Below are 26,186 nucleotides of genomic sequence, written 5' to 3'. Positions count from 1 at the left end.
AAATTTTCTTTCATTACCTTATGCACATATCTAAGTAACTACTAATTAAATAACATAGATGAGAGTATTGAATAATTGATATCCAGAAAAAATAATTCGAAAATTAATTTCACTTATTAAACCCAACCAATTAATTTCACTTATTAAACCCAACAATTCGGTTGAAAAAACAAGACTATATCAACCTAACTCTTTCAAAAACAATAATTTTCTTCAAATGTTATAAAATTACGTCCATGTTTAACTTTTATAACACAAGAGAATGTAATTAGGTGGTTGTTGGCAAAATATATATATATATATACATACTATGAAGTATTGACGAAGCTACACCAGAGTCATTTTTTCATATAATATTTTTTTACAAATGAAAAAATTTATGGAAGAAACTAAAATTCTCGTAGTGTATTTATTAATAAGATAAATGTGGTTGTGATAAAGACATCATCTTTATAAGATATAAAAGAATGAGATAGCAAAGTGGTATTGACGAATTAACTTAGTGATACTTATACCTATCATCCACACCCCTATGTTGTTGGAGTGCGAGTGTATATATCTATATTTTTTTACTCAACCATCTAGATCAATGAATTTACCTATTAAATAAATTAAAGAAGATACATATTTTTTATTAATTTTTTGTCATATTTTTTTAACTTACATATTAAATAAAAAAAATGTATTTTCTCTTTTTACCAACAAGTTAAATAAAAAGATAAAAGAGTAAAGTTATAAGTATATTTTAAAGCTTTTAAATATTTTATTTTCCAAAAAATAATTTACGCATCATCAAATATAACTAATATTCTAAAGTTAATTGAGGAACCATTTAGAAGTATTTAACAAACGTGAGAACCAAAATGTTTATTTTGAGACTTTAGGGACCAAATAGATATGAAATTCAAATTTAAGAGATGAAAGGTACATTTTACTCTTAATCTAAATTTATATTAATGTATGATACAGATGTTGGAATATAGAAAGTTGTAAAATTTTAGTATATTGAGTAAATATTTTGATCCTTATTTGAAGAAGTGAATCTACAACAACTAAGTTTGGTTAATTTAAAGTTAGTGTTGAAAGAAGGAAGGGAATTGGTGAAATTGAGCATAGTTGTGAGTTAGCCCAATTATTACTCTCTCATAACCTAAAAAGCCCATTTCTCTATCAGTCCATTGCCACCTACCGATGCTCATTATCCCTTCTTCCTTCTCCGCAACAACCTCCACCGCCACACCCCCATTCCACCGTCATTCACTCGCCGACACGCACCACTACCCACCACATTCCCTCATCTTCCGCCCAGGTTATCTCTCTCTCTCTCTCTCTCTCTCTCTCAGTCTCAGTCTCTGGTTTCTAAGCCTTTTCTTTTCCTTTCTATTCTCTTTTCTTTCATCGATTCGACCAATTCGATAACTGGGTACTTTTGGAATGATCAACTGATTAAAATTACACTTGTATAGCCTCTACTTAAGCTTTTGAATTTAGGGTAGATATTACAAAAATATGGCTCTATGCGATTATGAATAGCTATTTTATCTGGTTATGTCTGGTAATTGTTATGATTCATACATGATATGAGAACTTGGATGTCAGGGTGCTGGAGTGTGGCATATGACCATAGGGTGTTTATCAAAGGATGAGCAGCATGCAGATAACTGCTACACAGAATTCTATTTGTGCCAATAAATCAATATGCCTTGTTTCTAAGTCAATATATCCATCATTCCATGCTAATCAGTCACGACGTGCTGTTGTAAATCTAAGTGCCAATGCATCTTATTTCAAGCAGGGTCTACCAGTTTTGAAGTATGAACATCGGAGGGTTGGATTAAAATATCAGCATACACCAATTGTTTCCTTATACGGTAGCAAGGGAAAGGGCAGTGATGATGGGGTGAGAGCATTTCTTAATTGTTCGTTTGTGATCATTAGATTGTCTATTCGGCTCTATTCTTCTATATGTTTCTTTCTGATATAACTATTAGTAAATTTTATTTTCTGATGCTTTGCTCTACCTATAATACTCTGCTTGGGTTTCTTCTTTCTTCTTTCTTCTTTCTTCTTTTTCCTTTCCTTTTTTATTTTAAATTGTTATCTTTGACGTGTTAAAAGGGAAAAAAAGTTCATAATATGGTTTCTAATGTTCTCCGAATGATTGAAGGATTGGTGGAACTACGCTTCTCTGAGACTTCAGATTGTGTAACATGCTTCTTGAATTTCTCGTGTGTCATTTTCTGTTCCACTAAGCAACGGTGGATGGTCATGAAGTACATTTTAATTGCTGGAATTTTTCAAACTTGAGGAATTTAGAATGGCACTGTTAGTTCTGTTTTCCCACGAGTGTTGAATATTCATCAATATGCTTACTTTGCAAAAGTCAGCCATTGTAATCTTTTTTTTCATAAACCATTAAGGTTACTCCTTATGAAGATTGGAACATTTAACAAGAACATGTGTTTGGTTTGATATCAAGTGTCAACCATCTTTTTCACTCTTTATTTCATGAATGTTCCTCATGCTAGGAATTATTGTTGTTCATTCACTTTTCCAGAAAGTGAGCAAGTTTGTTTTCCCCCCCTAATTTCCTTTTTTGGTTCAAGTTGCTTGATATTCAATACACAATGGTAGGAGGATTTGGAGCGTTTATTCATTTAACCACTATTATGTTCATGTCCCTATTTTTGAATTTCAAATGTGCAAATGATAACCTTGGAGTTTGACGAGTTTCTATTTGTTTAAGAGGTATCTGTTAATCTAGATATAGTAATAGTACTTTGTTTCTAGCAGGGTTCTCCATGGAAAGGTTTGGACAAAGTTGTTGAAAGTTTTAAGGGACGATCAGTAGAAGATGTCTTGCGACAACAAATTGAAAAGAAAGAGTTCTATGATGGTGGAGATGGTGGCAAAAGACCTCCAGGTGGCGGCGGCGGCAGTGGTGGTGGCGACAGCGGTGATGGTGGCGAGGATAGCTCTAGTGGATCTGAGGATTATAGTCTCACAGGAATTATGGATGAAATACTGCAAGTCATTCTGGCGACCCTCGGCTTAGTTTTCGTAGTAATATACTCATTTAACATTTTCTATTGGAAATGGCATTTCAATCAGTCTTAAAAAGTTACAACTAACCAAACAGAAAGTAGAGGAATTCACTGGTAAAAAAAGTCTCGAGTTAGCTTAATAGTACATATTTCGATGTAGGGCCTGATAACAAGGAGATTTCCTAGACTTGATATTTATAGTTAACTACTAGATCTACTGTTTTGACTCCATAAAGCCTTTGATGAAGAAAATAACTGGCCTTCATATATTCAGGACTAGTAAAGTTAAACTCTAGATGTGAGCCAACAAAGTCAACCTTCACGAAATTGGATGGTAATGCTGTAAAAACCGCAACCTTTTCTCCTTTTGCTCTCTCTGTTGTCAAGTTAAGAGAAAACACAATATTCATAACTCAGAAAGCTGGAAAGGAATAAGAGTATGTACCATGAAAATCATGTTTATTTGAATACATATCTTGACATTGAATATGTACTAAATGAGGAAATTTTTTAAACATGATTGTTGGTTGTGTACTTGGGACAAGTTAATTAGTTACAAAGCTTGGCTTATGTTTTCTTGTTTGTGGTGGGCAGTACATTTATATACTCAGTGGGGAAGAGCTATCGCGATTAGCGAAGGATTACATAAAGTATCTATTTGGAGGAAGCAAGAGTGTGCGTTTGAAGCGAGCGATGTACAACTGGGGAAAGTTTTACCAAAGCCTCATGAAAAAGAAGAAATATGATCAATATTGGCTGGAGAAAGCTATTCTTAGCACTCCAACATGGTGGGATAATCCTGATAAGTATATGCCTAAGAAGGCACAGAATCAGAAACAGAATGTTGCATCAGATGATTATGATGAAACCGATTACCTAGACTCTGATTATGGTGAAATTGATTTCTAAAGTCTGATTATGGTGAAATCGATTAAGTAAAGTCTGATGATGAGGAATTCTGAATCCTTCTGCTTTTCTGTAAACCAACCTGATGTGTCTTTTTCTGCTGTCAATTTTTGTTTTCTGAGATGCTAAATTTGATATGTTATGTTGTAGGATCTTGGTGGACTGATGTACATAACATGAGATTTTGTCACTTTTTATAATGTTCTTAGTTATGTGATCTCAAAGTCTTTCTGGTGATTGGAAGCGACTTAGTCCCAATGACCATAAATCTTAGAGGCATGGGCAAGTAGTAGAGTTTGTATAGTCAAGCATGAAATTAATTTTTTTAATTGTGGAGCTCACAAATTCCTTGGCCCAAAGAGGAGCTCTCAACTCCATTATCTTCCCTAACAACTTTGAAATCTAGCATATCAGTTTAAAGAAAAATACAAGTTCAATGGCAAAGTTGTTTTTTCTAAAATGAAAATACTAATTATGTTATTCAAAACGATGATATAGTTTGATCACTAGAATTTGCAAAAAAAAAATTTAGTTTCGCAACTTCAAATTTTTTTTTAGTTTCGCAACTTTTGAAGTAGACATTGAGTACTTGAAATTAGTTTCTTTCTATTTAGTTTCTGAAATTAGTTTCTATTTAGTTTTTGAAGTTTTTTGAAATTAGTTTCTATTTAGTTTTTGAAGTTACAAAAGATGTACTCTAGTACTTAGAGATATAAAAAATGGTTATAATGGTTATAAATGATCCCTCAAATTCATTTGGTTGATGAAAAAAATGGTATGTTGAGGTGACAAATTTAGAGTAATTTTGTAATTATACTATTTTATTTATTTTTTTTTTTTGTTACTTTTTTTCCTCCTTTCTTGAATCATCATCAAAAAGAAAATAATACTGATAGAATTGCAACTTCCAGAAATGGCTCTGCTCTTTCAAGAATTCCTTCCTTCTTACATCACCTTCCCTCTTGCTCCATTCATATCCAAATTCCACTCCCAATTTCTTCCCCTTTGTTTTCGTTTTTGTTCTTTTCGTAATCTTCCACTCATAGAAGCTTTGCAATTTGACTTTCTAATTAATGATGTGGTTAGAACCTTTGACCTCCTGAACGAAAATGTTTGGAGAAGAGGAAGATGAAGAGAGGGAGAAAGAAAGTTATAGAAAAAGTTTTATAAAATAAAGTTTAAAAATAAGTCAAGTAATATAAAATATAATAATAAAAGTTATCCACTCGTTCGACCATTCAACATGCTGAGTAGTCATTTAGAATTATTTTAAACTTCGAGGGATCAAATAGGCACCAACTTTTCTTAAAAACAAAAGCGTTTGTAGATCTAATATAAAATTAATTTTATTTTATACATAAAAGTTTGAGTGAAAAACTAATACAATTTTTCCTTAAAAAAACACCCATAAATTAATAATGGTATCAAATAAACTATGATTATCCAAAATTTGTAATTTTATCACTTCAACCCACAAATTTATATAAACAATTAAACTTAAACTCCCAATTAAGACTTTCTTCGAAAGTTCTAATCAATTTTAGTTATCCAACCTTCGAAGAAGTTTAGACCTGTGTAATAAATAGTGTAAATCAGAGGCTAATTTGATCAACTTATAAATAGGCAAAATTTCAAATGTAATACTAATAAATGGTTAATCAATGAACTTGAAACATCTATATATTTGGTACTATACTAAAAGTTTGAAAGGTTACATTAATATACTTACAGTTAAATTTTTAGTACGAAAGAAACATTGGCAGATTGAAAAGATATAAACTGCACATATACAATGTTTATCTTATCATCACCAATTAGTCACAGCTGAATGAAATAAAAAGTAACCTTTAGAGAGTAAAACAAAGGTCACGTTAATCTAAAATATGAAACCTAGTCGAATAGGTTTGTTTACTGTTCTTTTACCTTTGTTTCGTCATTGTAGTGAAGCCTGGCTCGTGTATCACAAACAATATCAACTTTGTGATTGCACCTTAAAAGGACGGTCAAGTTGTTTTATAGCTTCAAGGAAGAGAGAATGTAAAACTTACAGACAATTCCACAGTAAAATCACATGTATAATTTAAATCTTTTTAAGGGAAAAAAAGGCTAAACAAATGACAAGATCGAATATTTTTCAGTTCCTGAAGCTCCAAAATCCTACCTCCCCTTTCCTCTGCGTTTTGCTAGAAATATGGGGGAAGCATAACACTCATCAAGTTAAAGGAATGAAAAACAAGGGTAACGAAGAGAAAGAAGTTACAATGATTTGAGCCACCTACAGAAGCAAAAAAGAGCCCTGCTTTTATACTTTCCTGGGTTTTTTCTTCAGACCCTTCTCGGCCTCTGCTGCCTTCTTCTTGTCCTTTCTCTCTCTCTTTTTAAGAGCAGTCATGTGGGCTTTAAGAATGGTTGAATACGAAGCTTGAAATCTCAGATGATCTTTTGCACCAACCTAGCCAGTTCAGCAGAAGTTGTTACAAATGTTTCAGATTCAAGAAAGTTAAAACAGATAATAAGATCTGAAGAATGTGAAAGGGATATATGCTGATTGAAGTCCTACAAAAGGGGTTTGGTTCTTCTGTTTGCTAAAAACAATGAACTGAGTAAAAGATAATTCAAAGCTCAAGCAGAAGAAAAAACTAATTCATAAAGCAGTGAGTGACGATGAAAAGGGGGTAGAATCCATATATTACTTCACCATCACTCCTGTGTTGCATTGAGTTGTAATACAAAATTAAAGTAGAACATAAATAGAGTAAAAAGAAACGATGTATAAACACAGCACTCTTCAATTCAGTGAGACTTGCTTCAGCCCGAGTAAATTTAGAGTTTACTACAAAAACTTGAATTCTTATGCGAAGTTTTCAATTCAGAAAAGATAGAAAAGGGAAGGGGAAACAAGCTTAAAAGATGAGTCAATACTTACGGAAGTTGAAATTGTCTTCTTCCCATCTGTAGCACGGATGAGGCACCTATACTCAATAGGTTGACCAGCAGTGGTCATTTTATTTCTCTGCACCTTGGACTTCAATGATGCTACATCAATCAGAGACAATAGAGTTTGAACCTAATCAGACTCCTAAAAATTACCACAAAAATATATGAAATTAATTTTAAAAATACACTGATATGCACATACATCGCTTTAGAGTAACCCACACTGAACCCTTCTCGGTACTACGCTCAAACATGCTGGTAAGTTCATTGAGAAAAGGGTCTAGCTGCAGTAGAACCTAAACCAAAAGAATAAGAACTTAACGAGGTCATAATCAAGCCACAATATTTTGTTGTTGAATGAAACATAGAATGCTAATGATGCCTACATCTCAGAATTTGGATGGAAAAAGTCCACAATTCAAGCGATTTTCATTATGGTTCAAATATCAGTGAAACAAATAATGCTATTATGCACATCTTGCTATTCAGACAAATAAATTCCATAAGTAAAGACAATTCAACTTTGGTCCAAACATCATCAAGACAATGACTAAACTTGATATAGCAACCATGCTTACTGTTTTTTCTATTGCTCTTTAGCAGATAATATGTAGTTGTCACTTTTCCATTTAATTAGTGATGGTGTGCTAGTCATTTTAAGCAACATGCTGCAAATCCTAAAGGCTTTTTTTTTTTTCAGATTCAAATAGTATACATGCATACATCTTCAATAAATTTGAAATCTTCCACTAATCCTCAAAGTGACATGGAAGCACCACAATCGTCGTCTGCACACATTACATCCAAGTAGAAACAGGACGTTGCAATAACATTCCACAATGTAGTGAATTTTAGGCAACTATACACAATTCCAATAGTCTATCTTGGGCCAAAACTCACATTGTAACACTGAAAATCTGACATCTTTTACCGCAGTTGACAAAAAACAGATACTTTCATCAAAGAAAAATCAATCATAAAATATCTAGCCAGGAAGTAAGAGACAGTCTCTAATAATCCTATGAAATGTGATTAATTTAGCACCGTTATTTACTTAATTTTGAATTAAAAGGAGTGAAAATACATAATCTGTTCTTCATTTGAGCGTTTTCTGTTTATGATCTTTTTCGGAGGTTGCATTGTCATGGTTCTGTAATTTCAATTTATTGTTGTTGATCTTTTCTGCCCTATAGTTTAGTTTTCCTTTCTTTCCTTTTTGTCTTCTTCTTTTGAGTAAAGAATATGTGGGAGTGGGAATCCAAACCTCTGATTTCTTGTCAAGGTTATAATACCTTAACCAGTTAAAGGACAATAATGCTACAGCAAGCTATAACATGGGTGAATTAACATAAGAAATACTATCAGGCACCACTTGTTTAGAGACACAGAGATGCCTTTGTGACGTCTCCTTGTAAAGAAATAACACTATACCGTAAAAGTGGACTAATTATAAAAATCTGTGTGCATCTACGTACTATTTGTAAGGCACTTTACTTGTGTCACATTTTTTACTCAGTAAGATCAGAAAATTTACAAAAGGTCTATACTTGTCATTGAAAATTCTGTTGTTTCTTTCCTTCCAAATGTGCAATAAGTTAGCTCTAGTGGCAGGTTTCATTTAAGTCAAATGCAGCAGCAAGGTTTTGGAACCCTGAAATGGAAACCTTTTAAATTTGGTTTGCCTAATGAGAGCAGAGAAGCTAAGTAAGCCTAGAAAATGTTGGAGTACGTAGCAGCAAAAAGACAATGACTGTATGCCTTGGTGAGCGTATACAAACAGTGGGATCACTTCCCGTTTGAAGAAATAATTTGTATGGTTAGTGATCAACAAACCCAATAGCTTTTCAATTCAATGAAAGATAATTTTATCAAACAAAGTTACAAAGAAAACATTGGGGAACTGTTAGATACCTAGATTTAGATAGGGCTAAGGGTAGATAGTTATATAGACAGGTAGATGGTTATAAATAGTGAAAGAAAGGAAGGGCAGAGGGTTAGGGTTCTATTGAAGTGTTCTTGAGTTTCCTTTTATTACTTTGTATTAAATAAAAGGGAACCTATTAGGCCATTACAATGGGAATAAGAAACACCCCAACACCAGGACTTTAGCTCAATACAGATTCAAATTCAACAACAGGAAAGTTAAGTCTACATATAAAGCCTCTAGTGAGAGAGATCCTAAATTCTTTCTCTTGGACCATTGGCAGAGAAAATTAATAGGGGCATGAGGAAGTGTCAAAAGAAAAAACTTTTTATGCCTAATGCAAAATATGCAGAACTCCAAACAAGCACAGGTGAACCAAGCAATTCCCAGAGAACTACAGGGTGGTACATCTAGCCCAATTGGAACTTATAACAAACAATAGGATACAATTTGAATACCAAACAATTTAGACATTTATATAGTTTAGCTACTCGAAGACTTATCAAAGTACCACGCCACATAAGAATACGAATTGGCCAAATAAACCCAAGGGCGAGTGCAATGCTCAAGGGGCCAAATGATGTGACATAGCACTTGAACCTTCTATCTTAGTTTACCCAATACCATCTGCCGTTAGATACATATTATTTTATTATTCTCCACCCTTAAGGATTAAATACATTGAAAGAAAGTTTGTTACAAACCTAACTCCCATTGAAGAATCTGGTCTTGGCAAATTCGAGAAATTCCTTTTGTCAAAATTGAATGAGAGAACTGAATTTCGTTAAACAGAACTGAATTCACACCGAGACTATCAGCCAATGAAGACCCAATAACGTAACCAATCAGACATTATATTATAATTAAGATCAGAAACACTGCTAGGCTCGATTGTATCCGCTAAAATAGAAAGAACCCATTGAAAAGTAGACGTCACCCAACCGAAAAGTGGCGGTGGAACTGAAGAAAAGGTGCAATGCAGAACATGCAATTTGGATTTGATGCATATGCAGAACACTAAAAGATAGACCCATAATTGCAATAATCAACAAGCAAAATCCTAAAAAAGGCATGTAAATACATATCCAAACGGAAGTAAAAACAAGTTGGCTGTCTAAGAATCATCAAAACTAACACCGACACAAAAACTCTCAGTTGATTAGGTTAAATTCTGACATGAAGATGAATAATTAAAATGCAGATTAGGAGAGCGTATCGTGAAAATACGTAAGAATTCAATCAAGACATGAGTAAGACGAAGAGAACAGGAAATTACCATGGCAATGGATGTGGAGCGGATCTTGAAAAGTACGAGGAAGTGATCCGATCGACGTCCGCTGAACGGAGAAGAAAATGAGCGACGGCGAAAGGGAAAACGATTATACTTTCTTTTTGCTAACAAAATTGGACTTCCTAGTCGCCAGGCTAAGGGTGTAAATCTGTTCGGTTCAACCGAACCGTTAATTTGGTTCTCGGTAAGTAAACCACCGAACCATCAACAATAAATCGACTTGGTTCGATACATAACATAGATATTGAAGTTGGTTTGAATTTTGAGGGTTGAGTTATGTTGAACATCTTATCTCGGTTTTGAATGGTCAATTTGTCCAAATCGAAAATTCAGATTTATCAAATAAAAAACTTTCAAACTCCTTCCAAACGAACACAATTACACTCTTAATAAATTTTTTAGTCGATGACCTTTTGAAACTTAAAAACACATTCTTAACACCTCCACGAATCAAAAATACTTTTCTATATTTCTTTTCTTTTTAAAAGATAATATTGATATTTAATACTTAAAATTTAAATGTTAAATTTTTTATTCTTCTTGGATATTTTAATAAATGTTCAGATCAAACATATTTAAAACGAAAAATTATTTTAAAGAATAAAGCTTCCAAAAGTAATTAATTAGACACATATTGTAGTTTATTACTTTTACTTATTTTGTTATATTTGAAAATAACTTTACATTTTTCTATTGTTTCTATTTCATTCGTAGAATGGTTGAGAACGATGATTTTTATTATTAGATAAATCGAAGCATCCCAAAGAGAATGAAGATTAAAAATTTTCTTTCTTTCAAAAGGTAACACTGAACTTTACATAACGAAGATTTGAAAATTAAAAAATCTACATGTGATGAAAATTTATATTTTATTATAAATAATATTAATATAAGTAGATGCTATTAGTGTGCTTAGCGGCCATAGTCACATGTCAACCCATTAGTGTGCTTAGTGTCCACCATGTGTCAAACATAGTCTTTTAGAGGTCATATAATCTACCTCCTACCTGCCAAGTTAACTATAAATAGAAGGTTTTGATGGATTTGTAAAGACCACTTGATATGGACGAGTTTCTAAATTAACGAGAGATAATGAAGAAATTTGAGTGATTTTTAATTTTCTAATTTCTATCTTTGTTGTTTATATATATATATTTATATTATACTATTATACTAATTTCTAATTTCTATCTAATTTCTATCTTCCATAACGAGAGATATGTTGTTTATTTTTTTCTAACAAATCTAGCTAAGTTTAATCTCGGTGGTCAGCTAAGTTTAATCTTGATGGTTATGAAGATGCAAGTTATACGACCTAACTAATAAAAAGTTAGATCTTAAATAGTTTTTGCCATGAAGTTTTTTAAGATACACCACAATCGACATAATACATACGTTATTTCTATATTTTCTTCTTTTATGGTCTGTCTCTCCATTTTATAACATATGTATTATAATTAATTAAATCATTTTTTAATAGAAAGGAGAATAGAACTGGGTCAGGAGAAATTGTGTGGGATATTAGGCATATTTAAATAATACGTCTAATTAAAATGTGAGCTATTATATGTGAATTAATAATTTATCACGTTGAGTTATTTTATGAAATTAAACCTATTATGTGATCTAATTAATTAAGGCCCTAGATTCCTAATTGAGCATGAATTAAATGGGTAGAAGCTTGTTCCTAGACTGATTATGATTTAAAGAGAATCCTAATTGAACTAGTATATAAAAAGGGTTAGGGCTATGATCCCCAATATACCAAAATAATAAGCAATCGGTCTTTCTTGTATCTTATCAAGAAAAAGGGCATTCAGAGTTTTGGTTGAGGAAGACAATAGTCATTTTATAGTCATTAGACAAGATCTATTTTATAGTCATTAGACAAGATCCATTTTACAACCATCATCAATGGAATATTATATGTAACTTATTCTTGATAATTTAACATGGACGATCTTGGGTTAATCTATTATATAGATTTAAAGTATTTATACCAACAAGTGGTATCATAGCATTAATTTCATGTTGAATTGTTGGAATATGTGTATTTTGTATTGGTTTTTAATTCAATATTTGATTAATCATATTGTGGTTTCAAAGTTTAATCTTTCTTGATTCAAGATTTGTTTAAATATATTATGGTTTTAAGGTTTAATATTTCTTGATTAATCATATCGTAGTTTTAAAGTTTAATGGTTTTAGATTCAAGATTTGATTAATCAGGTTGTGAATTCATGTTTAATTTGATCAAGATTAATTGATTATCCTCTCGATTAAACTTGCAAGTGATATTTTTTTTGGGATATTCATATGATTATGTTACATTAATTATATTTTTAATGTACCCAATTATTAGGTGAATTTTGGTAAATATTATTTGGAGTTCTTCCTCTTATTTTTTACAATAATAAAATTATTGTTATTGTGTCTTATATTTTAGATTGAATTGGTCAAAATAACATATTACCAAAGTAGCCTTATCTAAATTAGTTTAATTTTAAAATATAGAATGTGCATATTCATTCATTTAATTATACGAATACTTATCGGTCCAAAGAAAGATAATTATTTGGCCAAATTATGAGAATGCGTGTGATAATGAGTATGTGACAATTATAAGAATTACTCATATGAAAAATAGTCGGTCTAAAGAAAGACGATTTTTTTTACAAAGTTTACTGTCAATCCTTTGATTACTACATTGAGAGTACCATTTACAGTTGATGTCTCTACCTCTCTACCGGAAAGGTTGGACATCAATGTTGTGCTAGGGTATCTTGTATAAGGGGCTCACATTATATGAAATTATTTTGTAATATTTTATTTATGACATCATTAATTGTGAGTATATCATTTATTTGTTTGTTCTTTATTTAGTTGGTCTTGCTGGAATATATGGAAATCTAAATTCAAGCCCTAAGTTGAATGGATCGAATTTCAAGATTTAGAAGGAAAGTCTAGAGATACTTCTCGGTGTATGGATCTGGACCTTGCATTAAGAACCAATAACCTACTTCTACTTAGGAACAACTGAATACATCTAATATTGAGATGTGTAAACGGTCAAATCACATGTGTCTAATGATTATTAGGCACTCCATTCCATAGTCTTTTCGAGGTTCTATTACTAAAAGTGAAAATGCCAAAAAGTTGCTTGTCAAAATTGAAAAATATTTTGCTAAAAATGAAAAAGGGAGAAGCAAGTTGTCATTTAACTACTTTAACTTCCATGAGGTATAAGGACAATGGAAACATAAGGGAATACATTATGGAAATGTCTAATCTCACTGGTAAATTAAAGGCAATTTACACGTATATTTGGTACTTATCTATCTTTCTGCACAATTCACTCAGCTTAAGATAAGTTATAATACTCAGAAGGATAAATTGAGTATTAACGAGCTTATCTCACAATATGTGCAAGAAGAAGATAAGATTAAGAGAGAAAGGATAGAAAGTGCTCACTTGTCAACTAACTTTCATGGTAAGAAGAAAAGAAAACCTATAGATGTTGTAGAAGGGACATCTCAACAGAATAAGAAACAAGCTACGGAGAATCTTTGTTTCTTCTGCAAAAAGAAAGGTCATCTAAAGAAAGATTGTCCCATGTATGCCAAATGGTGTAAAGAAGGGTAAACTTCTTATTTTGATTTGTTCTGAAGTTAATTTAGCTTCTGTACCTATAGATACTCGGTAGGTAGGTTCTGTATTTCTATTCAAATAAGTATATCCATGCAGGGTTGTCTGTGGATCCGTCTGCCAAATGATGCTGAAAGATTCATCTATGTGGATGATGGCAAAGCAATTACAATTGAAGTTATTGGCAATTTTTTATTACTTTTAAAAACTTGTTGTTTTTGGATTTGAATGAGATTTTTATTGTACCATCATTTTGACGAAACTTAGTTTCTATTTCCAATTTGGAAATTTTTATTTTTCTTGTTCTTTTGGAAATAATAAAGTTAGTCTTTTTCAAAACTCCAAGTTTATTGGTACTAGTTCTTTAATTGATAACCTATACATGCTTGATTCTTATGTTTCATGTAACAAGGTTCTCTCGTCTAAATCATGTGGTACAAAGTGTAAATTAGATGAGAGTTCTACTATGATGTGACACAAACATTTATGTTACATCTCTAAACAAATAATTCAGAGACTTATGTCAAATAGAATTCTTGACTTCTTTGATTTAAGTAAATATGAAGTTTGTGTGAAATACATTAAGGAAAAACAGACAAATTAAACATAAGAAAATTAGGTGCCAACAGGTGTTCAGACGTCTTAGAACTAATACATACAAACATTTGTAGTCCATTTCCTATGATTTCTTGGAATGGACAACAATACTTTATTACGTTCATAGACGATTATTCAAGATACGAGTACCTATATTTAATCAAGAGAATTTTTTCAATCTTTGGACGTTTTCAAGTCTTTTAAAGCTAAGGTTAAACTTCAACTAATTGGAAAGAAAATTAAAGCTGTTAAATTTGAACGTGGTGGTGAATACTACGACAAATATGATAGATCAGGTGAACGGACCCTTTACCAAATACCTAAGAACGTGAAAACGCAATATACTTTAGTAGGGAAATCCAGCATGAATGGTGTGGCGAAAAGACAAAATATAACAATTAAAGATATAGTAAGAAGTATGATTAGGATTTAATGGGAATCCTAATTGAACTAGCCTAAGAGAGATAGGGTTATGGTACTTGATATACCAAAACAATAAGCAGGATTCATTTTGATTGAGGAAGAAACAAAAGAAACAAATAGCCACAATTAGACAGAGCCATTTTACCGTCATCATCCTCAATAGAAGTTGGTATGTAACTTACTATTGATAATTTAACATTTCTTGTGTTAATTTAAAGTATTTATCTCAACGTAGGATCCTAGCCATGGTAATTGGTGTTTTCAAAATCCATGCATAGAGATGGGGGATGGAGATGTGGTATCTACAGAGGCTTTTAGCTCTTCTTAAATCAGTCGATTAAATTTGGTTGCTGAAAGGGAAGTAAACAATGGTTAGCTGGACTCTGACTTCCAAATTCTAGTTGGAGTCATCAAATGCAAATACATATACTGGAGTTTTTAATTCTAAGTTGTTTTGGGAGAGATTGATGATTTAATACTGATACAATCAGAGTCTAACTTCATTCCTCGTTCTACTTTATTCGTATGCTCATTTTTTGCTGGGTTGAGCTTTGTCCATTTTTTAGGCACCAATATTTTATCGTGAAGTATCCATTATCCATCTTCAACAAAGGAAAAGTTCAATTCCCTTTCTTTAAATCCTACTCTTTATTTCCACTGTACCGTATCATTTCCTTTGGTAAATTTGTTATAATTAACATAAATATAATGTAAAAGAATAAGTTTGTTTGTTTATTTGAAAGTGATGCAATATCTTTTTTGTTCTTATAATTTTCTGAAAACAAAAACAAATCCATATTTTCTCAATACTTTTATCATAATTAAGATAAAATCAAAACTACATATTCGGAGGATAATCATATTTTAAATCTTGGTAAGAACTAACGACTTTTTTTCTCTTTGTCCTTAGAATAGAGAGATTTTTATACCGATAATCAAAATTCTTATACATCAGTTAATCAAGAACTTAGCGATTTGAATTTATATTCCCAATATTAATTTTTTTCCTAATTGCTCCGTCCACGACCACTACCACGACGGGTTAATGTAAATTTAGGATCGAAACAACCTTACACAGATCTATAATATATTAATTCTGATGTTGAACAAATCCCAAATAATTAAACTAAAAAGAAGAAGGGAACGATTGGAGTAAAGACAGGAAATCCCAAATTCGAATTATTACAATGAACAATTACAGTGTTTGTCTAAAAAGCAAAAAATAAGAGAGAAAAGAGACAAGAAGAGGAAGGAAGCAAAAAATGGTCTTAGGAACAACAACAACAACATCCATATTATCATTATTATTCCTCTCTGAAGAACTATTAGAATTAGATCCTTCTTCAAAAATAGTCTCTAATCTCCGCCGATAATCCCACCCCCTCGATTTCCCCTTGGACACATAAATCGCCGGTGCAACCTCCCCTTTCATTTTCATCATCTTCAACAAAATTCTTCCCCGATTTCGACCTCCTGCTGCTGCTGCTGCTGGCTCTTATTGGGCGTACACAGGTTGTCTTACAATTTCTTTTTGTTGAGAGGGAAGAGGGATTTGTGGGTTTAAATACCGGAATTTCTTAATGAAGAGGTTGGAGAAATTTTAGGAATGGAGTTGAATTTTGATTGGTCATAGTTTCGCCACCTCACTCTTTGACTTGGTCCGTGTGAGCGTGGGGTTTTGTTTCTAGAACCTTACCAGCGTGGCGTCAACTGCTGAGATATTACTTCATCTCTCGCCGCGTGGCTTTCACAAAACCGTTCGATGGCTGACATGTGGGATATAGACGGTTGATTGTTTCGTCACGGTGGGGAATTGATTACGTGTTCAAATATAGTAACATTTTCTTTTTCTGTTTTTCCATTTTGAGAATTACTTTTGGTCAAAACATATCTTTTCTTTTAAAGATTTTATTTTTAAAATAGTAATTTAATAATTGATACAAATTATCTCTTTGTCTCTTCTCTACCGTAATAATATGATCTGTGTAGGAATAATCTTTACGCCATCTCTTGTCTTTATATCTTTTTTATGAATTTCTATGTTACCATCTGGGGTGAAAGTGTTCATGAGTAGATTTAAGAGTATATAATTGATACTGATGAAATACAATGTGTTAGTTTAGAGGAAGCGGTTATAAATATTGAATGAATAGGGATACGTTTTACTTCTTCCAATATATATGTGAGATGCACGTGTAAAAAACGAAATAAATACTACTTGAATTTATTAGATATCTAAATTTATACCATCTTCTATTAATAAAAATAGTAGTTAATATTATCAAACAACTTAGCATTTTGTGTAACTTCTAATGGGATATATACGTTACATAAATAAGTTTTAATTTATAAAAATGGAGTTTAATTAAAGGTGGGTATAATTATACATATATTTACAAAATTTAAGAATTAAATTCAAACAATGATTGATTTAAAGTTTTAATATTGAGACAACATAAAGATGATAAAAATAAGTATTTAAAAAGAAAAAAAAATAGGAACATAAAATATCTTTGGACATTTTAGTGCTTTAACCCTAGATAGGTCATACACCATAAATCTATAAATCTATAGTTGGTTTGAACTTTGAACACTATCTCTAAACCTTTTATCTTTTCCTTTATTAATATACCTAATTAACCATTATTCCACTAAGCTATTAGGTAGTTTCTATTTTTTTGAAAAGCAAAATCTACCGTGGTTTCTTAATTCACGTGTTTTAGTAATTATATTTTGATTTAACCTTTCACATCATTCTAATTAACCGTATAACACTTATTTTATTGTTATAAGTAGTGAAATTATATAATAGTAAAATATTATAATAAAAAAAATATTGTATTTACTATATTTAATTGTAGGTTATAAATAATTGTATAATATCTTATTATACTTGATGTGTTCCAACAATAGAGTGAACTAGGATAACTCACTTCATCAATTTCTAGTTGGTATTCTAAATAATTATATAAAATAAATAAATGTAATATCTATATATTAAATTTAAGTAAGTTGATTAGTCAAGAAACATGAGTAAGTTTGACTTCGATCTTGATCGACATTAAAAAAATTACTTTAGTATTAAACAATACCGACACTATAATTTTTAATTTGTTTCTCATATCTTATACCAACAATTTTGGTTCTTACCAAATGATTTGAGGGTTGGCAAATAATTATCTCTCTCTTTATCAATGACGTAGTGGACGTGGACGAAATTAATTATATATATATATATACAGATTTGTATATTATCTTGAGTGTCATATTTTTCATATTGAACTATTTTAAAAAAGCAATTTTCATATTAGTTACAATTGGGATGGCCCTTGACACGTCATAGGTTGATTGAAAAGCATTTAGCTGAGTTTGGACAGTTCTCATAGCAGGTTGGCATCCTTTGCTTTTCCTTTCTTTAATTGATTGCTAGAAACTTAGGGTAGAGGCGACATGGTCTTAATTATTATATGGTTCTCCTAAAGGAGTGATATTAATATGTTGAAAGCTGAGGCCACTCCAAAAGGTTTACATAAGAAGTGAAGGGGGTTGAACAAACCCTCTGCTGGAAGATGCACATTTCTCATCTCATTAGTGAATGAATTTCCTTTCATTTGAAATAATTTAAGCTTGACCAATTCACAACAAGATGTTAAGATGTTAGGTTTTAGTTGTGTTGTTGATTATTATTAGTCTAAAAAAAATCATAGCTAATTGGCACACAAAATATATAATGAGTATGTTTGGCAGTGGCACACAAAATTTGGTGGATCCTTTTTTGAAGATTAATAAATTTTCAATATTAATTTGAGAGACAATAATTCCTAAAGGCGAGCTACATGCCACATGGCATACTAATTCTTTTCCATCATTAATTATTTATTGAGGGAAAAAGATGGGAACTTCTTCCATTTCCATCAATTATAGTTAGGTCAATTTATTTTTCCTAAAATCCAAATTGTATATGATATTATTCTTTTTAGGAAAATTGGAATATCTTACGAATGTTATTGTAACACTCACTTTTGGGTTTTGAGTATAAAAAATATCAACCATGAGTTTTATTATAAAATTATGATAATACTTCTTTTTTTAGAAAAAAAATAGCAATATCAAGGTTTTCCTGTTTTCTTCTTCTTCTTGTAATTTAAGTATTTTGTGTTTACTATCTTTATGAACATTAAACAATATAGGTATTTGATTTACTTGACATTTAAAGAAAAATTAAAAACATAAAATTGGATGGTTAGCATCATATTAGATACAAATTTTAATTTTATATCTAATAAATTAGATAATCATAAAAGTGTTGAATATCACAAAATTAAGAGGTTAATTAAGATTTGGGTGAACATTCTTTATAGATTTATTGAATGCAAATTAAACTTTTTAGAATCAGTGTTTTTTTTTTCTCCAATATTTGGTTTTTGAAAACTAAACTTATTTCTCCTTTAATATCTTAGTTTGTTTGGAGAATTAATCAAATTTCAAAAGTAAAAGTTTTTAATTACTATTTTTTTTTAGAAAAAGTTGACTTTGATTTTTAAAATTTTTGGTAACAAAAATATAATATATTTGTGTTTATAAGATTATCTTTTTAAAACTAAAAATAAAATATCAAATAATTACCAAAAAGAGATCTTATAATAGATATAGTTAAAGAATAATTAACAAAAAAATGTAGAAAAGTTTCCCTACATATATACTATCAACTTAACAGATAAGACGTTAAAATTTTAATTGTATGAGATTTAGATTTTGAAAGTATTTTGTTAAACTAAACCACTTTTTGTCAAAGTTTGAAAACTTAGACAAGAGAAAATATTATGAAGCTCAAGTGATTTCTCACTATAATAATGATCAAATTTCAAAATTGAATATATGTAAATCAAAGTCTCAATCGGTTAAAGGGAGAAAAGTATGTAAACTTGTATGAGGAAGAGTTGTACGTTATTTGACCTGATATTTTAGAATAAAGGTTTATATTACTTTTCATAACTTTCTATTTAGAATTAATTTTATCATTTTTTCCACTGTTCTTTCATCTATCTTTATAAAATTCCTTCAGCAAGAACAACATTGATATACTGTATTCTGCACCACCACGACAATGATAACGTAATTAACAAGTGACAATCAATAGTAATTAGCTTTAACGTTATTTTTTTACAACAAAATGATCAAGTATAGAAAATAAAATAAAAAAGTGAGCAAGAACGATATATCAAAAGCAAACAACAGAGTAGACTTTAACACAACTGCAACAAAAAAATTTGTTTGAAAGTAAGTTTTGAAAAATATTGGTCAAATTTTTCTTTTTCTCATAAAAGTATAGATACAACGTTATCGGTCATATTCTTCTATTTTGAATGAGGGTGAAATTATCCAACATTATCTCTTTCTTGAATTTGAAAAGCCAAACTAAGAGTCATAAAAAACTTTTCGTTGTCTTCTTTTTATTATTTCTCTTTTTTATTTGATAACGTGTGAGAACTAGATTTTTATGTGTAAACCCTCAACCTTAAAATCCCTAAAATCTTTTAAAAGTTCTTGTAGTAGTCTTAGCGACATTAAAAGTGTTAGTTGATAAGTGAAATTATTGAGGTGTTATGGTTTAAGTGACATAATTGGTGTGTCGTTGTAGTCTAAATTAAGAAAGGTTAAAGGAAACTTGAGTCAAGTGTTTGTGTTACGACCAAACAAAGAAAGGTTAGTAAGGTGGAAAAGAGGCTAATTAAGTATCAAACAAGGCATTTTAAGGCAAGACTAAGGGGACAAGGTAGTCAAAATAACCACTAAAGACATGAAGTAGGCGATCATGAGCGAGCTCAATGTTTTGAAGATGGACTAGGTGGCCAACCATGCCATGAAAACCTCTAAGACAAAGCTATACGACCATGGAAGGTTATTAGGCGTTTAGGGAGTATGCTACGTACACGTTTAGAGGCAAAGCTAAGAACCTCTAAACCTATGATGCATGTAGCCAAGGGCGTGTGACAAAGCAAAGTATGCTAGGTGAGACAAGCCACTCATCCAAGAAAGGTCTTACGTGTTTGAAGAGGTTCTAGGCTTTATGAGCAAGAGGTGGAAGTGAAATACAGGTGTCATAACATGCAAGTATCTAGGTTTTACAAGCAGGAGATGTGGAGAGAAAACAATGCAAGTGGGAGGTGTAAAAAAATTGTCATGCAAGGTTAACAATAAATAGGTAACTTCAAGTGGTCAGAGTTTTCATTTTTCTAGTGAAATTTACTCAAAGCAGCCTAAAAATAATCGCGAGTGAGTCTATTTGTTGAGGTGGGAGTGTTGGACTAAAAAGAGTTGAGGAAGGAGTTCATCTTTGGAGCTAAAGCACCAATAGTCATTTTTCAGGCAAGTTTGAACAATGTTGAGTTCTTGAAGGGTACACAACGCATTACTTAGAATCTTAAATTGAAATTTTGAAGTAAGATACATACTTTAAGACCATTCTAAAAAAATTTGTAGAAGGAAGTTTTCTCATTTAAAATACGAATTTTGAGTATTGATCACCTCCAAAATTGAGTTTAGGTTCTAACGAAAAAAAATCTAGATAGAGTTGAAGGTTGACTGAGTGACTGAGAAAATGAGGCGAGCTAGACTTGCAAGATAGGCAAAAGAGGTTAGTATGAGCTTTGGAGCATGCGAGTAACATGGTTAGCGCACAACCAGGTTAGTATGAACTTTGGAGTATGAGCTTTAGAGCATGCGAGTAACACGTGCCTAGGTCATGCAGCATGTTCTGCTGTGCGAGGATGCATGTAATGCATAAGGGACATACGACAAGCCTAGATGTGAGGTTAGTGCGTGGCCAAGCTACTTAGAGTCCTACAGACAAGTGTGCACATTGTTGCCCATGCTTTGTGCACGAGCTATGACAAATGACATTTTTTAGCCCTTTTTTTTTTTTGATATTTTTGTCATTTTGGAGGTAAGGGGGTTAATTTAGGCTTAAATGACATTCTGTCAAAACAAGAAGATATAGTGCAAATTTACGAGCCAAGGACTTAGCTACCATCTGTGAGTGATAAAAATTATTTCCAAACTAATTTCTTAACTTGATTTGGTAAGTTGTTTCTATATTTGAACAAGTTATGTTTACATAATTGAGTTTCCAAGCATGAACTTAGATTTTAGAAAGAAACCAAGTTTCCGGTTGAATGATTTCTTTGAATGTTTGTGATTTCGAAGTAATGTTAATTAGTGTTTTAGAAAGAAATTTACAAGCATGAATTTGATAAATGAGTTTTCACGATGCATGTTTTGACGAGCTATTTTCTAGCATGTGTTTATTTAAACACGAGATTTGAAAGCTATGTTTCAAAAATAGTTAGTTCTGAATTGTGCTACTGATGCAAGAGATTTAAACTATTAGTTTTAAGAAGTTCAAAGCATGAATAGATTTTATAACCATGTTCATTCTATACATTGTGTCATATGTGGTCATTCCACAAAGTACCATGAGTATATACCTTTGCTAACCACTTAGCCATCTACCATCGTGTTCAAGGCTTCAAGTAGGATAGTATTGATTTTACCCTGCTATCTTGATCGAGTTTATCAAGCATGGTAGTATTGAGTTATCAAGCTAACGTGTCTAACTTTACTTCAGGATATAGAAGAAATAGAGGATCATTTTATTAAGTAAGATAGCTTTATTAGAGTTTCTCTTTAAACGTTTTGTTTAGCCTTTAAAGTTGATGAATGTTTTATTAAATCTTCTAAAACATTGTTCTAAGCTAGATGTTTTCAAATAGTCCCTCATTGGACTTTTTTGCCCACTTTCAAAAGTTTCACTTTTCAGGAAGAGATCGTGAACCTCAAGAGTTTGATTTCCAGCCGATAGTTTGTTGTGTCTGTCTTGTTGTTTACTTGGACATCTAGTGCTTAGTAGTTACTAACTGAGTCTGTATATTGTAAATATGTCTACATGTGAAAATGTTGAACATGTCTTAGTGACATACTTGTCAAGTTGCTTTTGTCTTAGGATTTCATAGAGTTAGTTTAGTTGTTAATAACATTTTTTTTTAGTATGTAAAAGGGAACTTAATACTAGTGACATGTTAATACTATAAATGTGTTGTCGTGTATAATAACGACCCACTAAATAAATTTTGGAGATAAGTAATGCTCATGCGAAAAATTAGTTTTTCAGTTAAGACAAGGTCAGCAGATGTCATCGAGTAACTAGGGACGAGATTTGTTGGCTTCACACCACTTTCTAGGTCGACAGTAGGTAGTCGGAAGGGGATGTGAAATTACGACACCAACACGAAACAAATGTAGATGACAAAAGTGAGAAAGTGAGGTAGACCATGATAAGAGTAGAGTGATAAGAGTGAGAAAGTAGACTACAACATAAACAATCCAAAAAAAAAAAAGAAAAAAAAGGTTTACTTTTAGAAAATACTGTTGTACTTTGAAATGTTGCAATATTATTCTAAAACTATCATAAATATTTTATAAATACCCTTTCTGGTAGAAATTAACCAGAATTTGGACAAACATTGATATATGAAATGGTGTGGTAGGTTTAGAATGAAAATTTAAATCTTTACGTGGTTTGAGCACATGTTATCAACACATAATTATAAATCCGAAAACAAGATGCAACTTTATTAGTCATAACATTTAAAAGTGTAGGGTATTTAAAAAGAAACACCTAAGTAAAGCTTATTTGTTAATAAATTATAATTTAGCCAAAAAAAGAAAGAAAAAAAACTGAAAGATTTGTTTTGAAAAGCATTGGAAATTTGACCAATAAAGGTTTCCGTACAAAAATTCTTTTATTTTGAATGGGTGCGAAGTTCTCGAACATCGACTCTTGGTTGAGTTTGAAAAGCCAAACTCCGAGTCCAAAAATGTGCCGCTCATTTCGTCCGACATGCTTCACCTTCATCGATCAAAGCCCATTATTCATAGTCCCATTTTCCTCAACTTTCCCGCCACCCAATCAAGACTGCTCAACACGCTTTCCCTCCTTTTCAGTCGATGCAACTCCATTCAACACCTCCAGCAAATTCATGCCAGGTTCATCCTCCACGGCTTCCACCAAAACCCAACTCTCTCTTCCAAACTTATCGATTGCTATGCCAATCTTGGACTCCTCAATCACTCTCTCCAAGTTTTCTGCTCTGTAATCGACCCCAATTTGACTCTTTTCAACGCCATACTGAGAAATTTGACAAGATATGGAGAATCCGAGCGGACCCTGTTGGTGTATCAACAAATGGTCGCCAAATCTATGCACCCAGATGAAGAAACTTACCCTTTTGTTTTGCGATCATGTTCTTCTTTTTCAAATGTTGGATTTGGGAGGACGATTCATGGGTATTTGGTTAAGCTGGGTTTTGATTTGTTTGATGTTGTAGCGACTGCTCTGGCTGAGATGTATGAGGAATGCATTGAATTTGAGAATGCTCATCAACTGTTTGATAAAAGATCTGTGAAGGATTTGGGATGGCCGAGTTCCTTGACTACGGAGGGTCCTCAAAATGATAACGGGGAGGGAATTTTTCGGGTTTTTGGAAGAATGATAGCAGAACAATTAGTACCAGACTCATTCACATTCTTCAATCTCTTGAGGTTCATTGCAGGTTTGAACTCAATTCAACTTGCAAAGATTGTTCATTGTATTGCAATTGTGAGCAAATTGAGTGGAGATTTGTTAGTAAATACTGCTGTGTTGTCTCTTTACTCTAAGTTGCGTAGCTTAGTAGATGCTAGAAAGTTATTTGACAAAATGCCAGAGAAAGATCGTGTTGTATGGAATATAATGATAGCAGCTTATGCTCGGGAAGGTAAACCGACGGAATGCCTTGAGCTCTTCAAGTCCATGGCACGATCAGGGATTAGATCTGATCTATTTACTGCACTGCCTGTTATCTCTTCGATTGCACAGTTGAAATGTGTTGATTGGGGGAAACAAACCCATGCCCATATATTGAGGAATGGTTCCGATAGTCAAGTTTCAGTTCATAATTCTCTCATTGACATGTACTGCGAATGTAAAATTTTAGATTCAGCTTGTAAGATCTTCAACTGGATGACAGACAAGTCTGTAATTTCATGGAGTGCTATGATCAAGGGGTATGTAAAAAATGGTCAGTCCCTCACTGCATTGTCTCTCTTCTCCAAGATGAAATCTGATGGGATTCAAGCTGATTTTGTTATAATGATCAATATCTTGCCTGCATTTGTTCACATTGGAGCACTTGAAAATGTCAAATATTTACATGGGTACTCAATGAAGCTAGGCCTGACTTCCCTTCCATCACTTAACACAGCCCTTCTGATAACCTATGCAAAATGTGGGTCCATAGAGATGGCTCAAAGACTATTTGAGGAAGAGAAAATTGATGATAAAGATTTGATAATGTGGAACTCCATGATCAGTGCCCATGCCAATCATGGAGACTGGTCCCAGTGTTTTAAGCTATACAATCGAATGAAGTGCTCAAATTCAAAGCCAGACCAAGTAACATTCTTGGGACTACTAACAGCTTGTGTCAATTCTGGTCTTGTCGAAAAGGGGAAAGAATTTTTCAAGGAGATGACTGAAAGTTATGGGTGCCAACCAAGCCAAGAGCATTATGCTTGTATGGTTAACCTCTTGGGGAGAGCTGGGCTTATCAGTGAAGCTGGAGAACTTGTAAAAAACATGCCTATCAAACCCGATGCTCGAGTTTGGGGTCCATTGTTGAGTGCTTGTAAGATGCATCCTGGGTCCAAGCTTGCAGAGTTTGCGGCCGAGAAGCTCATTAACATGGAGCCCAGAAATGCAGGGAATTACATACTGCTTTCGAACATATATGCTGCTGCAGGTAAATGGGATGGAGTGGCAAAAATGAGAAGTTTCTTAAGGAATAAAGGGCTGAAGAAAATCCCTGGTTGTAGTTGGCTGGAGATAAATGGCCATGTAACTGAGTTTCGTGTTGCTGATCAAACTCATCCTAGAGCAGGAGATATATATACCATCCTAGGAAACCTTGAACTTGAAATCAAAGAGGTTAGAGAAAAAAGTCCAGATACATTGGTAAATCCTCTTCTATAACACTTGCATCCATTTTCTTAATGATATATCTCTTAACGTGACAAGTTTTACTCAATTCTTTTATTTACATATTCTTCGCACATTACATTGTTTAGTTACATGCCTTATTCTAATCTAACGAAGTATATTAATGTAAATGATCTCATTCTTCTAATCTAACGAAATATATTAAATGATCTCATTTCATCAGTATCAATATTGTTATTTAGTTTCGAGTAGTTGTTGAGTATTCATTCAAATTACAATTATATAGAAGATTCGTTGTTATGTCACTATTTATTTTATCTTAAACTATATTATTACAAAGGTACATAGTAAATGTTTCCATTTCTTATTTTTCTTACAAAACTA

The 26,186-nt window shown here is 32.1% G+C and overlaps 3 protein-coding genes across 3 annotated transcripts; 2 read left to right on the top strand and 1 right to left on the bottom strand.

Annotated features, from left to right (window-relative positions):
• Positions 1-1,066: 1,066 nt before the first annotated feature.
• LOC101222813 lies at positions 1,067-4,187 on the top strand (the record flags this gene model as incomplete). Its single annotated transcript, XM_031886677.1, has 4 exons — positions 1,067-1,309; positions 1,796-1,900; positions 2,794-3,063; positions 3,639-4,187. Coding segments are annotated over 4 exons (933 nt in total), but the record flags the coding sequence as incomplete, so codon positions are not given.
• Positions 4,188-5,934: 1,747 nt separating this feature from the next.
• On the bottom strand, positions 5,935-10,306 carry LOC101223050 (signal recognition particle 14 kDa protein). The gene is made up of 4 exons (XM_004145181.3): positions 10,088-10,306; positions 7,090-7,183; positions 6,877-6,986; positions 5,935-6,402 (listed from the first exon to the last, which is right to left on the bottom strand). The coding sequence occupies exons 1-4, from the start codon at positions 10,088-10,090 to the stop codon at positions 6,253-6,255; spliced, it is 357 nt and encodes a 118-aa protein (XP_004145229.1). The 5' UTR covers positions 10,091-10,306; the 3' UTR covers positions 5,935-6,252.
• A 13,705-nt stretch (positions 10,307-24,011) lies between these two features.
• On the top strand, positions 24,012-25,835 carry LOC101219976 (pentatricopeptide repeat-containing protein At1g08070, chloroplastic). The gene has a single exon (XM_004145251.3). The coding sequence runs from the start codon at positions 24,012-24,014 to the stop codon at positions 25,833-25,835; it is 1,824 nt and encodes a 607-aa protein (XP_004145299.2).
• Positions 25,836-26,186: the final 351 nt, after the last annotated feature.

This window comes from Cucumis sativus, chromosome 1 (assembly GCF_000004075.3).
Source record: "Cucumis sativus cultivar 9930 chromosome 1, Cucumber_9930_V3, whole genome shotgun sequence".
Taxonomy (NCBI): Eukaryota; Viridiplantae; Streptophyta; class Magnoliopsida; order Cucurbitales; family Cucurbitaceae; genus Cucumis; species Cucumis sativus.
This window is presented reverse-complemented; position numbering and strand designations above follow the sequence as displayed.

Excerpts from the sequence above, each read along its gene's own strand:
- LOC101219976 (XM_004145251.3), top strand. The coding sequence starts at position 24,012 with ATGGTCGCCAAATCTATGCACCCAGATGAAGAAACTTACCCTTTTGTT.
- LOC101223050 (XM_004145181.3), bottom strand. Across the intron at positions 6,987-7,089 it reads GTGGGTTACTCTAAAGCGAT|CATCATTGAAGTCCAAGGTG; the intron begins GTATGTGCATAT and ends TGATTGATGTAG. Across the intron at positions 6,403-6,876 it reads AGAAGACAATTTCAACTTCC|GTTGGTGCAAAAGATCATCT; the intron begins GTAAGTATTGAC and ends TGAACTGGCTAG.